Source organism: Aspergillus fumigatus, chromosome 8, assembly GCF_000002655.1.
Source record: "Aspergillus fumigatus Af293 chromosome 8, whole genome shotgun sequence".
Taxonomy (NCBI): Eukaryota; Fungi; Ascomycota; class Eurotiomycetes; order Eurotiales; family Aspergillaceae; genus Aspergillus; species Aspergillus fumigatus.
This window is the reverse complement of record NC_007201.1, coordinates 622,345-637,288: the sequence shown is the minus strand read 5'-3', so window position 1 is coordinate 637,288 and position 14,944 is coordinate 622,345. Positions and strand designations below refer to the sequence as shown.

At 50.2% G+C, this 14,944-nt stretch overlaps 4 protein-coding genes across 4 annotated transcripts; 2 read left to right on the top strand and 2 right to left on the bottom strand.

Moving 5' to 3' along the window:
* Nucleotides 1-262: 262 nt before the first annotated feature.
* AFUA_8G02350 (non-reducing polyketide synthase spyA) lies at nt 263-5,829 on the bottom strand (the record flags this gene model as incomplete). The annotated part of the gene is made up of 2 exons (XM_741878.1): nt 263-5,137; nt 5,200-5,829. 2 exons carry the CDS (start codon nt 5,827-5,829, stop codon nt 263-265), a joined length of 5,505 nt encoding a protein of 1,834 aa, XP_746971.1.
* Nucleotides 5,830-10,715: 4,886 nt separating this feature from the next.
* On the top strand, nt 10,716-11,045 carry AFUA_8G02340 (uncharacterized protein; the record flags this gene model as incomplete). The annotated part of the gene is made up of 2 exons (XM_001481352.1): nt 10,716-10,797; nt 10,861-11,045. 2 exons carry the CDS (start codon nt 10,716-10,718, stop codon nt 11,043-11,045), a joined length of 267 nt encoding a protein of 88 aa, XP_001481402.1.
* A 1,188-nt stretch (nt 11,046-12,233) lies between these two features.
* Nucleotides 12,234-12,712, top strand: AFUA_8G02335 (uncharacterized protein; the record flags this gene model as incomplete). The annotated part of the gene is given in 2 exon segments (XM_001481351.1): nt 12,234-12,432; nt 12,450-12,712. The coding sequence occupies 2 exon segments, from the start codon at nt 12,234-12,236 to the stop codon at nt 12,710-12,712; spliced, it is 462 nt and encodes a 153-aa protein (XP_001481401.1).
* A 79-nt stretch (nt 12,713-12,791) lies between these two features.
* AFUA_8G02330 (putative endoglucanase) lies at nt 12,792-14,591 on the bottom strand (the record flags this gene model as incomplete). The annotated part of the gene is made up of 4 exons (XM_741880.1): nt 12,792-13,124; nt 13,161-13,648; nt 13,975-14,289; nt 14,534-14,591. 4 exons carry the CDS (start codon nt 14,589-14,591, stop codon nt 12,792-12,794), a joined length of 1,194 nt encoding a protein of 397 aa, XP_746973.1.
* Between the last annotated feature and the right edge of the window lie 353 nt (nt 14,592-14,944).

Here is a 14,944-nt window from a genome sequence, read left to right as displayed (position 1 = left end):
GATATTCATTAGGAAGGAGAGAGAATTTCTAAAGTATCCAAGCAAATAGACAGAACAGAACAACATTAATCGCAGATGACTGGCCATGAGGTCCGGAGATAAATCCGGTATTAGGGCTCAATCTTAGGGCTTGCACCTTCTGTCGTGTCTTTCTGCTCCTGCATTTTCAGGCTTCCACCATAATCTGGACAAGGTCAAAACGAAACAACCATCAAAAACCACGCGCAGATCTATATTAGCGTCCAGAGTTTCAACCCCTTCATCAACCCAGATACATCTGGCTCTTTCCTTCTGTCGTCTGTCTACAATCCATCATGGAAGACGCTATGTGGCCAGACGTCTGAGACTCGGACGCCAAAATAAGCCGAGCGAGTCCACCCACCGTAAGCTCGGGACTTAGTTGCATCAAATCCACCTTCAAGCCAAATGCTTGTTGTAGGTCGTACTCGAGCTCAACGGCAACTAATGAGTCCAAGCCCAGACTTCGAAGCTCAGTTCCAGGGAGGATGCTCTCTGTGATGTTGAAGCTTTCCGACAACATTCTGGATAACTGGGCAAGCACGGCAGCGCTCTTACTTATGAATCGTGCCTCCGCATCATCAGGTAGTGATTCAGTGGATGATGTACGTCGGCCGAGGGAGAATGAAGTATTTCGTGTGGCAGTCGTCGTTCGCGAAGCTCGAGCAAGCCGGTCGTCTCGCTGCGTCTGAATTTCTTGGCAAAGCGTTCCAACGTTAAACTGTCTTTCATAGAGGGAGATAGGCCTGTGGAGATGGAACTCTTCTTGAATTCGATTCTCCAGCTCAGTTGCCGCAAGGGAATCGACACTGGCTTCCATGAGGGGTGTGCTGGCGGAAATCTCGCTTGGGGGAAGTCCAGTTATCTCGTGGAGCAGATGACTCAATATAGAGAGAATATCTGAGGTATCGTTGTTATTTGACGGTGGGTAAGCTACACTGGCTGGGTGGTTTACCGCATCTGTCTCGACTGAAAGTTCCGAAGTTTGACTGTTGAGATTGGCTCTCTTGACGATTCCATTGAGGGAACTGGCGGTAATCCGAACGAACCTTGCGCCAAGTAGGCCAATGATCAGCTGCTTACTGGTCGAGTCAAATACAAATGTGTCACTCAGGAGCTCCCTGGGCCCGCAGGGTGTTTGTTGAGTATAAACAGTCCATGGTCCCAACCCGGATTGGAGGCTCTTGAATGTGACTAACTCACTCAGGCCAGAGCAGATGAATACATCATCCCTCTTGCAATCATCTCTGCAAAGTGCCAGTACTTCTGCGATCAATGCGAACTGGTCCATCACAAGCGGATCGGACACTGTTATCTCCGAGCTATCGCGGCTAATTGCCGGCATCTCCAGCTGTGCGACTGCCGCAGTGCCTTTTATAGTCATGGATTTGATGGCTCTATGGCAAGGCTTGTACTCGGCCACTTTTTCCAGCACTTTATAGATTATGCCTTCTTTCAGAGAAATCGCCGAAGAGTCATCAAGCACGTCCTGGATATGGCTGTATCCGATTACCCTCTGGATCACTGACCACTGGGGCCCAATTTCGAGTTTGCCATGTCGCTCCTGCCTGAGAGAAATTACTCCTGTCGCGTGACATATGCTCTGGACGTCTTTGTCACTGATAACTGAGAATCCCCACTTGCATGATCCGATGCGTTTGAGCCTGAGGCCAACGCGAGCTCCTGGGGCGTGCCCGAGCGGGTTATGGATTTCCAGATTCAGAACCTGGACCTGTGTAGCGGCAGTTGAGCATTCTCGGCCGCCGCAAATGGCCGCAGCCTTCGCGGCTAGCTCGACAAACACCGACACTGGACACAAAACCTCTCCGAGGACTTCGCGTCCGTGCAGGTACCTGTCGAAGTCTGGATGATATTGATTGACTCCGAAATGCAGTTTCCGGGGTTCTCCTCTGAAGCCTTCGTCCCGCAGCAAATATACCAGTGGCTTGTATCTGTCAGAAATGACCCTCCCCCGCTGCAAGTCGCTCTGGCGTGCTTGGTCAGAACGTAAAAGCCAGAATTCTGTCTCGTCAAATTGGTAAGCCGGAACATCACAGGAGTCAAATGTTATCTTCTCTGTGTCATGATACAGCCAGAACTGCACATCAACGCCTTCATCCCACATCTGTATTGTGGTATCAGTTAGTGATGCCAACGGTTCCGATGAATCCAATTGTAGCCGATGGAAAGAATGCCCGGAAGTGTTTGTCCCGAGGGCGCACTTCACAAGTGCTATGCCTTTGGATCCGACGCCTCCTTCAACCCACGTGCAAGGTCCTAATTCTTTGTCAACTCGGGATATGGCATCGAAGAAATATACAGCTTCGCGCGAATGACGAGGAAGCATTTCGGGGGTGAACTCCTTCCAGCTACCGCCCTCGGAACATGTTTCGATAGGAATAATCGGTGTCGCGTATGTGATACTCTGCGCCAGAGCCATATAGTCATCCAGCCAGTGGTCAACCAACTCAGAATGAAAGCCGTGGGTAGTCTTTAACCTTCGAGTCTTACAGGATGTCTTAGCTTCGAGTGTCTGGATGGCTACTTCAGTACCCACCAGAACGTGGTTTCTGGCCCCATTGAAGCATGCGACCTCTATCTTATGGCCTGGGACTGAGCGGGCAAGCTCGAGAGCTCCCTGCCTGTCTACCTCAATGGCAAGCATACAGCCCCGTTCTTTGGCCCATTTTTGCTGGATTAACCTAGCCCGCCCTGCAACTATCTTGAGAGTATCGGCAAGTGTTGTAACCCCTGAGATACACATTGCAGTGAACTGGCCAATGCTATGGCCTATGACACGCTGGACAGGCAATCCCGCATCAAGCCAAGCAGCGGCGCAAGCGTACTGCAGCGAGAAGAACAGGCAATGAAGGAGCACCACATCCTCTATGGGTTGTTGGTCAAACAAGAATGCGATCAGGCCGCGGAGGCCCATTTCGCGGAGTATCTTGTCGCACTCATCAATATGTGACCTCAACAGACTTGACCCTTCATAAGCATCTTTGTGCAGGTAGACAACGTTTCCAGTTTGGCCTGCAAAGACCAGAACAACCGGCTTGGGCTTAGGTGAGGGCGACGACTGTTGGTCTAGTCTCGCCTGCTGTCCAAGAATGTTTTTCATATCCTTCAGCGAACGTGCAGCGAAGGTAATGCGACGTCGAAGAGTCCGATTCTGCCTCCGAGTCACACTGAACGCGATATCTGACAAGGGGGCGTCGGTGTTTTCCAACCATTCACCAAGGGCAGTGCAGTACATCTTGAGACTCCTTCCAGACTGCCCAGTTATCAAAAATGGGTAGCCGGAGAGTATGTGATTATTACCAGCACTAGGCTTTAACCGAGGTGGCTCGCAAACAATCACTGCGGTGTTGTTTCCCGCTGCCCCGTAATTGTTGACACAAGCAGCACGAAAAGTGGCCTTCCATTCGAGTTCATTAGTTGTGATTGACAAGTTGTCTGGTTCAAGGGGAGGTATTGAAGAATTCAATTGTGTGAAATTGGCCTGTGGTGGTATCCGTTGATTTCGGATCATCAACAGAACTTTGAGAAGACCTGCAATTCCTGATGCGGCTTCTGTGTGTCCGACGTTGGCTTTGACAGAACCGAAATGCAGCGTAGGTCTCTCACCTCCAAAGACTTGCCGGATGCTTCTGCATTCCACTGGGTCTCCCCGCGAAGTACCAGTGCCATGAGCCTCAACGTAAGTGATGTCCTTGGGTTGCATGGCTGCCAGCGACAGAGCCTTCCTGTAGAGGTCGATCTGCGAGTGTGATTTTGGGACAGTGATGGCGTCATTGCCATCGCAGTGATTCGCTGCCGATCCCACAATCACGCCTAGAATTTCATCTTTGTCGGCCACGGCGCATGATAGCTTCTTCAACATTACGAAGCCACATCCTTCTCCACGGCAATAGCCATCAGCAAAGGCATCGAATGGACGACAAGGGCCGCCAGTCGGACTTAGAAACCTCGCTGCTGCCAAGTTTTGTTGCATATTTGGACAGGAAATTATGTTAACTCCGCCTGCTAAGGCCATGCGGCATTCACCCATTCTGATGTCTTTGCATGCTTGATGGATAGCGACAGCTGACGAGGAACACGCTGTATCAATGGTCATCGATGGTCCCGTCCAGCCAAAGTGGTGGCTTATGCGGCCGCTGACAAAGGCTCGAGCAGTGCCTGTGAACGAAAATGCCGTTGGAGCATGAGAGCAGACGTTATGATCATAATCCGAACCCCCGACGCCCACGTAGCAGCCGACATTCTTATCTTTGATGCCGCTCCTGAAGTATTCAGATGACTCAACAGCGTGGTATGCCACCTGCAATGCAATGCGCTGTTGCGGATCCATGTATCTAGCTTCCCGTTGGGATAGTCCGAAGAGTCCGTGGTCAAAGTGGCCTGCACGGGAAAGGAAGTTACCCCGTAGAGGTTCTTCCCGTGGTGGCTTCCGCAATGACTTCTTGTCTAGCGCAATTCTGCCTTCAGGAAGTTCCCCCACCATTGTGCCTCCTGCTCGGATGAGCTCCCAGAATTGCTGCATAGTCTCTGCACCGGTGAATTTACAAGCAGCTCCAATGACAGCAATAGAGTGCTCAGGGTAGTCATAGCGAGATGCATCTGGTTCATTCGGCGAAGCGGTCAGGGTCAACAGCGGCGTGAAAGCTCGAATGTTGGCGGATGCAGTAAGTGACCGTGGGAGACAGCTCACATGGCCCAACTCCAGTATGAGCGGGTGCTCATTGATCACAGGCTGCAACATCAAGCTGGAAACAGTCTCTGACATGGTTGAGTACCAGTCAGCTGGTTCCGTCAACATGCATTTCAAGGCAAGCTCGTGCAGCTTCTCCGCTGATGTGATCAGGCCTCCGGTGGTGTTATTTCTCAGTGGGACTATAGGTGCGCTGATGATGGGAAAACGTAGAGACTCGTCGTTGCTGCAGATCTCAAGGAGATCTTGAAGAATCTCGGCGTGTGTTCTGCTATGGTACCGTCCGTAGATGGGAATTCTCGTCAGCTTAGCGCCTCGTGCTGCCAGGTCGCCCCGCAGTAATGACACCTGTGACTGTTTGGCTGTGACGGTGATGCTTCTATTGTCGAGCTCCACAGATATGTATACCTATTGGATGCTGTTAGCTGACACATTGGGATAGAGTTGCAGTGCCATGTCTCAGTACGCACCCCAGGATACCCTTTCAGGACTTCTGTCACTTGATCCTTTCCACAGTTATCCTCCCAATGTATGATCATACAGGTGTGGACATCTGTGTTGTCATACGTCAATCTATCCAGGTCAACGTAAGCACCCACGCACGTGGCTAATCTCAATGCCACAGTAGCGTTGCACCATATGTCGCTTCGCGTCCTGGAGCACGCCAGAGCGGCAGCACTGAGAAAGCCTGTGCAAAGCCCCTGGAATCCGCCTTTACTCGTCGACTGCAGAATACGATGATGTTGATCTTCCTGAGAATCGTTGGCATCCAAGGAGTGCGCAAATCGGAGATACTGAACCAGATGGATGATGACTGTGAGCGGTGCTAATAGGATATTTGGGAGGCCTTCTGGTATGTTCAAGACGGACTCATCCTTAGCCCAATCTTTCAATTTCTTCAGAGGTGCGTCGTTGACCTGGCTTAAGACGGGTTTGACCTCAACCAAATGCGACCAAAACTCAGGCAGCTCATCCACTGCCTTGGCAAGCTCTTTCAACTTAGGGTCTTTGAGATCTGCTTGAATGCGCTGCAGGCAGTCCCTTGAGGGCGGAGAGGTCTGCGAGCCGCAAACAACTGTGGATGGAAGTGTTGAAGCCATGGAGAACTCTACTCCTTGCCTTAATTGAGAAGCGATATCCTGCTCATCACCGGGTTTTACAGGGTCGACTGTTCTCATTCAGTGAAGGAACTGTTGCCGGATCGATGATGATTGTCACAAGGAGGTCTATAGAAAGATATCGTGATTAGATCATTACTATGGTCAATGGATTCGCGATTTTTCGGCCCGAACGTAGTTGACCTGAGTTATTCTAGTCCAGGACTTTGACATCAAACTCGATCTATCGTAGCAACTCGATTTGTCCATTGTCAGTCAATGTACAGGCTCCTATTCTCCACCAGACGCACGCGAATCAGCACGCATGCCTTCTTGTCCCTTGCATGCTCGAGCTATCCGCGCGCAGACGCGGATAGCAAGGTAGGACGGCCAGTTTGCCAGCCATCAAACATTAATCAAACGACCGGATATGAATCCATAAGCGCTGCGTGCTAGGCAAGGGTGTCTTGACAACATGACAATTTATGCCTACGAAAGGCAAAACAAAGTGGTTACAATCACGCATGTGATTTGCTCAACGATCCAATGCATCTCGTCTCAATAAGTCCAGGGTACCCAGAGAGGGCCAGGAAAAGACCTTACCCTGGACAGCTTTAGTGGTCGTGGCAACAGTCTGATCTGGTAGAATGAGAGGCTAGCCCAAGACAATGTCGCATGCCCAGGGAACCATGTCACATACTGCCGGGGGGTGTCCCTGTCAAGCGCAATATACTATGTCGGCCATTTTATCATCCAATTGAGAGTGCAGTAGGGGAATGTAGCCTTGGCATTTGTGTGTGTCCTACGATAGTGTCAACCGTTCCTGGCCTGGCCATGAGGGCGGCTTTGCAATGCAGATCATTCAGGGGCCATTCCTCCGAGTCTGAAGTGCAGCAACTGTCATATTTCCAAAGTGGCTTGAGCTCAGAAATCACTGCAGATCTTCAGCCATTGCCATGCGTCTGAACTTCAGGCCCTAGTTTTCTCCTACTACGTACGCATCCTGACAAGCTGAGAGCACGCCAGCGGCGGTCTGCAGGCCAAAACATCTGTTTGTAGGGAGCCTGTATGCTAGTCCGCCCTACCAGCCTATCTCCGGTCTCGATAACTTGACGTGTTCCATGTGCCTCGTGGCTCGGTTCGAAATTCATTGGTTGAATTTGGAATGTTGCTCTTGGTTAAGGAATCAATGAAAGCATAGCTGGACCGGCGGAACCTCTGTACTGGTCGACCGAAGGTCCAGCACAGCGGCTCCTCTGCTTGCATCATGCAGAATTATCTGTCATGATTTTGATATCAACGAAATCCATAAGTGGTCTCTTGCATAAATTACCCCTGTCGATGGTCTGCGGCTCTGAATTGGCCACGACAGCTGGTATGGATTGCGGTGCTCAAGGGAATTGTTTGGTACACGGAGGATAACATTCATTGCCAACTGCATGACCATGCCATCGGTTTATGCAAGCCGAACCTCAGTTACAGAAGCATGCACAATCAGGATATATGTATCCTTCCGGTGGCAACGCCCTGCCTTATTCGTCAGATAAGGTCCGTCCATGCCGCATGGTGATGTCAGATATGCAGGATCTGCCCTGATATCGCGCAGTCAAGGTCCAGAATCATATATAACCGGAACCAGTAAGCATCCCATCTGTTCCTGATATCATCATCGCTTATTAGACACGATCTGCACTGTCAGCAGAATTTAGAACCCTCTTCATCCGGGAAAATATTCTGCATCGTACACTTAGGACAAGAAAGTACTGCAGTGCATGGATATGCTTTTTCCTGCTGGAAAGGTCGTTTGGACAGTGCGCCTTGCTGATAATCAAACATTGCTTCTGAGAGGTTGTCTGGCTCTGCACTGCACTGTTTGCCCCCTCCTGCCTGTTCCTTGGAGATGTCAACAATGGGATTCATAAGACACGCCTCATTGAACAGTGCCACATTGTACCCATGTCAGACTCAATATACACACCATGTCATTTTTTTTTAGGTATGAAGTATTCGGAATTGCCGGAGATGGAGTGCATCCCTTTGCAGCTTGCTCCGGAGATGAGAAGTTGACTTGAAAATGTTGCTACGCATATCTGGCCAGGCTGTCTACCTTTCGTGAGGCGGGAGAGGTTTAGGGTGGATGTGAGTACCTCACAAGCCAACTGTTCCTTTCTCCCGAGGACTACGAGGAGTTATGCCATGTACCAGTGTCCGGGATAGGACGCTCTGACTAGGACTGGCTCTTCACGCTGATGGCGATGTGCAATTGGCTATCAGGGCTCTTCGGGCATTCAGCTGGGTATCCATGCAAGGTGAATTGAGCAATGCATACCCGTCCGGACAGGCTGGAGTTAAGAACTGCTTCGCCCTTTCTCTCGTTGTCGGAGGAATAGTGGACTGTTCCTGAGAGCACTCAGTGTAACCACTTGTAGGGAGAAATCCAAACTTTGAACACATGTTGATAAGAGCAGAAGTGATGCTCAAGTTGAATAAGTCTTCCTACAAGCACAAGCTCTATTTCTTTGGGTTGAATGGAGCCTTGATGATCGCCAAGCCTAGCGATAGTTTGAAATGATTCTGACTTTAGACGGACTGTAGTCATATCATCTCACTTTGTAAGCAGCGGGTTTATACGGTTATTTGATATGATACCTTGCCTCCTGTGTATTCATGGAACTGTTCAATGCGGGATTCACGCCAGCACCTTATTCTTGTGCCATATGCCCGCTGCTTAAGCCGCGAAATTATGATATCCAGTCTCGTTCGTACGGGCCTGACAACGTTGAATCTGCCGTTCAGTATACTGGATAACTATTTTCCCAGCAATCATACTCATTTATATCACTGTCTGCAGGGGAGTGTGCGTAGTCCAGTATATTAGAAACTGTATGTCCTTTCACATCTTTGACCGTCAAGCCGTCACCGACTCTCCCTCGGGTTTCTGCCTTAGACCGACCTGTTCCTCAGTGCACAGGTCATAGGGTCATCCTACAGCTCTGTCAGCACTCAGACTAGGAGATGCAGTGGGCTTTTAATATTTTAAATACAGAATCCAACCATATCCCTGGCGGCACCAAGCTGCTACCACGACGGTGTACCATATTTCTCTTGTTTGCGGTGTACATACACTTCTTCTATTCCCATACATAGTATTTTGTATCGATATCACCATGTTAGTTGCACGTCTGGATTGCGTGTCATACTGTCCCTTACTGTCCTGATGTCTGTGTTGGCCTGGCATGAGAACCTATGGATGTCCCTGACTTTGGCCTGCTGTTGCATGAGTCACGATGGCGGTAGGTCTTCGCGATAGTGACACTTTTCAACTCTTTATTGATACGTGAATAGAATGTTTCAACTTGTAGATTCCTTACTCCTCCCTAATACTCCAAAGTCTCGAGCTAGCCTATCGTCCGTCTTTCAAGCATCAAGGCAAGATCCTACCTTTGACATCATGGTTCGGAGGAAGTTGAGGAACAACTTGAAATTAAAAACCACTTTATCTGGGGCTCGCCAAGGGAATGAGTCATAGAATCTCTCCGTGCCATGGTCAATATATGGAAGGCCTTGATTGAAGACTATTCATTACACTAATGGGCAGGTCCTATTGTGTGAATGCTGCATCTCTTATACTAATCTATGAGTGAAAAATCCTCCGTGACTTTCCCTCCCTTTAGTCATGTAAGCAAAAAAAGCCCTCCCATGTATAAAAGTCGTTCTGACAGGTCTACACAGCGTCTCCGACTCAGTAATGTTCATCAAGAGTACACACTGCTGATCGTTTCGGCGACTGAGGTTTTGGTTGACTCACAAAAGACGGATATTTGATTGACGCGTTTGGTAAATCCGATACGCGACGGCCCAAGGGAGGGTACCACAGCGCAAAAAAAGGTGATCAAGCGAAAGCAGATGGGTTTCCTTTCAGTCTGTCAGAAGAAAGGGTCAGAGAGAATCAAAGGCAAGCCGCCACGGCTAGACTCTGACGAGGAAGAAGAGAACACGCGAGGAGCCCAGGATCTTACAAGTTCCTCGCTAGGGTACCTCACGATGAGTCCAAGAAAGGTTCGTTCGCAGGCGAAATTACAAGTATAGCTGCGACTAAGGACCTTGTCCAACCATGGATCAGGCTCAGAAAGCAGTGCTGGCTTCTGAAGCCGCAAGGCCCTACTCCATTGGCTCCGATGATGCGGAGGCACTCAAGCCGTATCACATCTGGGTCTGGTCCTTGTCTGTGTGAGTAGTTGCTAGTATTCCGTCCTTCCTATGGCCTCGGCTTCTGGGATGTGGCGCTCTGGGCCATCATTGACTCACTGCCAGTCTCTGGTGTCTGTATCGATGTTGAAGCGCAATTGCCAGTATCTTCTCTCGGTTCTTGTTTAGGCAAATTGATTTGCTTCCAAGTTCAATTATCCGAGTACAAACCTGATAGCCATCCAACGAGGTCCATGTGTATATTGTCATATCTGAGTGAATACGAGCATGCAGTTGTTTTCCGGCGTGGATTTGGCATAGAGCGTTCTTGGCGTATATTGTTCAGTCTCTGGATACGAGACTTCTTTGAGGAGTCAAGAATTCAAGCTGATACTAAGTAGATATCTCGTATTCGCTCATGTGAGGAGCGTGCGGAGCGAATCCCGAGTGGAAACACATACTATCCTGCTTTATCCTCACCTTCTCTGTTCTTCAGTATCGGCCCGGATTGCCGTCACCATTGAGCGTCTCTCGCCTTCTCAGTAGTCAAGGATGCTGGACCAAAGGTATAAAATGAGCACAACAGCCAGCTGGAAAGACATCTCCATCACCAACATTCCAAGATCTACAAAGTTGCATACTGCAGAAGAACGCAGAAGAACGCTCAGTCTTCAGAAACATAAGTCCAATCTCTCGCCAAAATGAAGATTACCGCCGTGGTTGCTCTCGCACTTGCAGCCGTTGTTGCAGCTTCTCCTGTTGCTGAACCGAAACTTGTCGAACGTAAGCATCCCAACCTCAGTCACTGCTTCGTCGACTTCTATATCTGTAGCATGAAGCTGACAGCACCTTTGCAGGCTCCTGCAAGAGCGACTGTGCCTCTCTGGCGGCGAGCTCCTGCTCCAAGTCTTGTGCTTCGAGCCCTAGTTGCTATACCGCCTGCTATAACGCCAAGTACGCTGCTTGCGTTCGTGACTATTGCTAGAGAGCGGAAGTCGAAGATGTGGAAGGAGCTTGATGTTGGCAGCTGAAGTGAACGGGTACGGGCGAGGAATGTGATGGAAAGTTATGCCAGTTGAGTCCATGTATTGAGCAGGAGGGTGATGCCATGTGGGCAGGGAAGCGGATGTACCCAGTGATAAGCACTCCTTTCCATATATACGATATTTCACTACACCTATTCTACATACCTATTGGGTGACAAGGCCTTCAATGGCGGTAAAGTACTGTTGTAAAATAAATAGAGATAACTATTCACCAGTAGTAGTCTATAAAGACCTACTATATTCACTGCCACTCTACTCTCACTTTCCTCCCTTTATCTTGTGTCTCAGTCTCTGTCCCATACTCAGCCACTTTCTGTCTCACTTATTGCTCTAGTCATTCTACTAGCTGCCGATGACATTCCAGACGCCTCTGCCCGGACAAGGACGACCTTGCTCGCCTTCTGAACAAACGGGGCATTACAGACATGTTCGTGGATACTGTCAACGATCTGTATTCGAACCATCCCTGTTTCCCATGCCACCCAACCATAGCCTAGTAGACAACTCTGAAGAAGGCAAGCAAAGGATTATCGATCTCCGTTAAGCAAGACTTGGAAACAGCTGGAGACCTCTCTGCCCTTTCAACATCGGCTAGGCGTAGGCACAGGCCCACCCAACCACTGTAATCCTCGTGGATCCCATCACACGTGTCGTTTGGTCTGTTTTGGACAAGAAGATAAAGGCATTACTCGCAAGGCACTGTTAATCTCGGACTGTTGAGCTGGAGGTTCTCCCTGGTGACCTCTGTTGGTATCCGTGGCATTACAAATTCGGGAACAGCTGGTGGGGACAGGACGACGAAGCAGAGTGACAAGGTCTTGAAAGGTTTCCTAACCAATTACCATGTCATCCGGTCCTTGGACCCCAAAGTAGGTGCTCCCGACAGATCCCTTGGTGACTCGGATCGTTGTGGAAGTTCGTGGATGCGTCAAACAAAAGTAAATCACACAGAGATGCAGAGTCTCTCCCGCCTAGATACACAATCCACCTTATTCTAACTGGACAATAAAATCAAAACCACAAACAGCAAATCGAGATGCTGTTTGAAAGAATCAGCAAGCGAGAAATCCGTAGCGGGTCAGCAACAAAACTCTGAAATCGGGTAGATGACTTCCAGTCACTTGTCTCCGGCTATTGTTGTGAACGCCAGAATGTGCCTAGCATGCTGACCTTATGGGTAGGGTGACAGCCACCTCTGGCAAGGCTACACTGGGCGAGAGAATCAGCGACTGGGCGTTTGTGGAGATGAACGATGTTGCCATAGAGAAATCCTTCCGACCCAACCACATGTTCCCTGTCCGAGGCTACCAGCAACCAAGCCGATGCAAAGCTGGGGGCGAGCCTCTAACAAACTTTGACCCGCTCATAGAAGGTGATGTGTACATCCAGATGGCGCGCACGACGGGAATTACTACAGGCCTTCGCCATGGGACGCTGGTGATGCATTGCTGCAAGACTGCACTAGCTACGGCCATGTTGGCAACAAGAATGACCTGTCAGCAGCTACGATTGAGGAATACATCATTGTGAGTCGTGGACTGAACACGACTGAACACACGCAAGCCTCATTTGTTGTGGTTGGTGACTCTAGATCACATGTTATTGATAAAGACCAGCGCACCAGCCAAGCTCGGGCTCCCTCAACCCGCTGAATCGCAGTCTTGAACTTCAGTCCGCTGCTCGAATGGGGGAGAGCGAGTATCATGTCGTTTTGAGAATTGTCGAACATAGCTAATCAAATACCTCCTGTTCCTGGTACATTCCCCTCCTTGCCTGATCGTGCGGGCCAATATCTGCGTAGAGAAGACCACGGCCGCCTGTACCTAGGTACACACGTCCATACACTCGAGGGTCTTCCTGGATGAGATCGAACTCTCCATAGCAATGGTCGTCATCATCAACTCCGTCCCATGTTGACGCGTTATCATCTGACTGATAGACCCTATAACCACTCTTCTTCGGATGACCAGTGGAACCTCGAATAAACAGTGCCGGCTTCACAGACCCAGGAGCAGCTGCACCCACGGTGATCAAGTCGGCAACTGTTCCCTTGTGGTTGATGCGCTTTCAGTGCTTCCCAAAGTCCGTAGTATAATAGACTCCATTGCTTCCCAGTGCTAGCCCGATCTCGCCTGCCCTGTCGGCACTCACAACGGGGACAGCGCCGGTGTGCGCAGGTAATCCCAGCTTTGTTGCATCAACAGCATCATATGAGAAGCCGCCGTCCGTGCTGACGTACCAAACGCCACCGGAGAAAGCGTAGAATGTCTTGGGCTGTACGCGGTCAGAGCTAATGTATGGTGTCTGCATAGTCAGCCCGTGAGGCGATGCCCAGGTCTTGCCCCCGTCGTTCGAGGCATACGGACCGGAGTCGTTCGCTGGCGGGGTCTCAGCCTGCACAGATGGCGAGATGACGTACTTTCCGGAGGCATCGATGGTCATAACGCCCAGGTTGTGTTCAGGTTCGAGAAACAGGGAGGCCGAACATCGACTGCGGGGTGTCGAGATCATCGGGCCGGAATCCGTTGATGTCGCCCGCTTCGCTAAGAAAATGCGCGCCCTCCATTGCATCGGCTGCCCGGAATGGACTGCCAGTTCTCTCCTTCATCGTTCGTATAGTATAAACCGCCAGGAATGCAAGCGCCCACCTACGTCGTCCCTTCATGCTGCGGATCGAAAATAACAAACTTGATTCCAATCCTTTGCCATCGGATCGGGGAAGTTCGTCCCATTTGTCCACGCCTTCGCGAGATCACTACTCTTCATCAACCCAGCGTTGCGAGTCCCCATCCACAGCTCATTGGGCTTGAACGGCTTAACCGCGAGTCTCTCCCCATTATTCCGATCCAACTCATTTGCGCCCATTGGGGAGGGTGCGCGGTATCGCGTAAGAGTCGCCCCTCGGTCTTTCAACACGAAGAACGCAGAGTTATTGGAACTCGGGAACCGGCCTTGCGCCAAATAAAGATATCCGTAGCCACGCTCTCCGTCCCCAGCAGATTCTCGTCCTCGGGGCCAACGAGGTCGGTGACTGGGATCCATTTGTTCAGCTCCTGTTCCCAGCGATAGGTGCTACCGATGTCGGTAAGGGCGTATAGCAGGTCCTTTTTGGTTGGGTGGCCCACGATGCCGGTGATGTAGCCTCCTCCTGTGATCGTGACAGATTTGAACTCGTATGCATGTTCGGCAGTACGCGCGGCGGCACGCGATGCGCAGAGTACCGCCAGCCCTAGCTGTCTGATCCAGTATCTTATGACGGTGATAGCGTGGTCCGTGACATTGCATTATAACGGAGAGATCGCAGTGCACATATGCAATGGATCGATCACTCCCCCAGGAATTGACTATATGAGACACCCACATCGCGAAAGCACACGGCTTCCGGTCCGCTTGTCCGTGCTGGCTTGATCCACAAGGGAAAAGATACCGTCGCCCTCGCCATAATGTTCTCCACATTAGCTTCCGGGCAATACGGATTGCCCCGCAGACTAAATGAGAGTTTATGCGGAGAAGACTTCTGCTAGTCCGCATATTCTCCGTGATTGGTGGCAAAACTAGACAAAGGCAACATTGCAGCTCATTCCCGGCTAAACCCAGAGAGGCGAGACCATAACGGCGCATATTGGATTGGTTCCTCATCCCTGAGTCTTGTTCTAGTTAGCGCGGCCATATGTCTTGCTTCTAGTCTCACACCTACAATGTCAATTATAGTGATGTTTCAGTGGTATTTTCTGCTGATAACTAACCTGAGGACCTACGTTCTAGATGGGGCGGCGACACTCGATTGCTGATGCACATTAGAGAAAAATGCGGAAATATCAAGTTATCTATGATGCAGACCTCCTATAACTCCATGCTAAGAACAACAAGAAAGCAAGATGGCG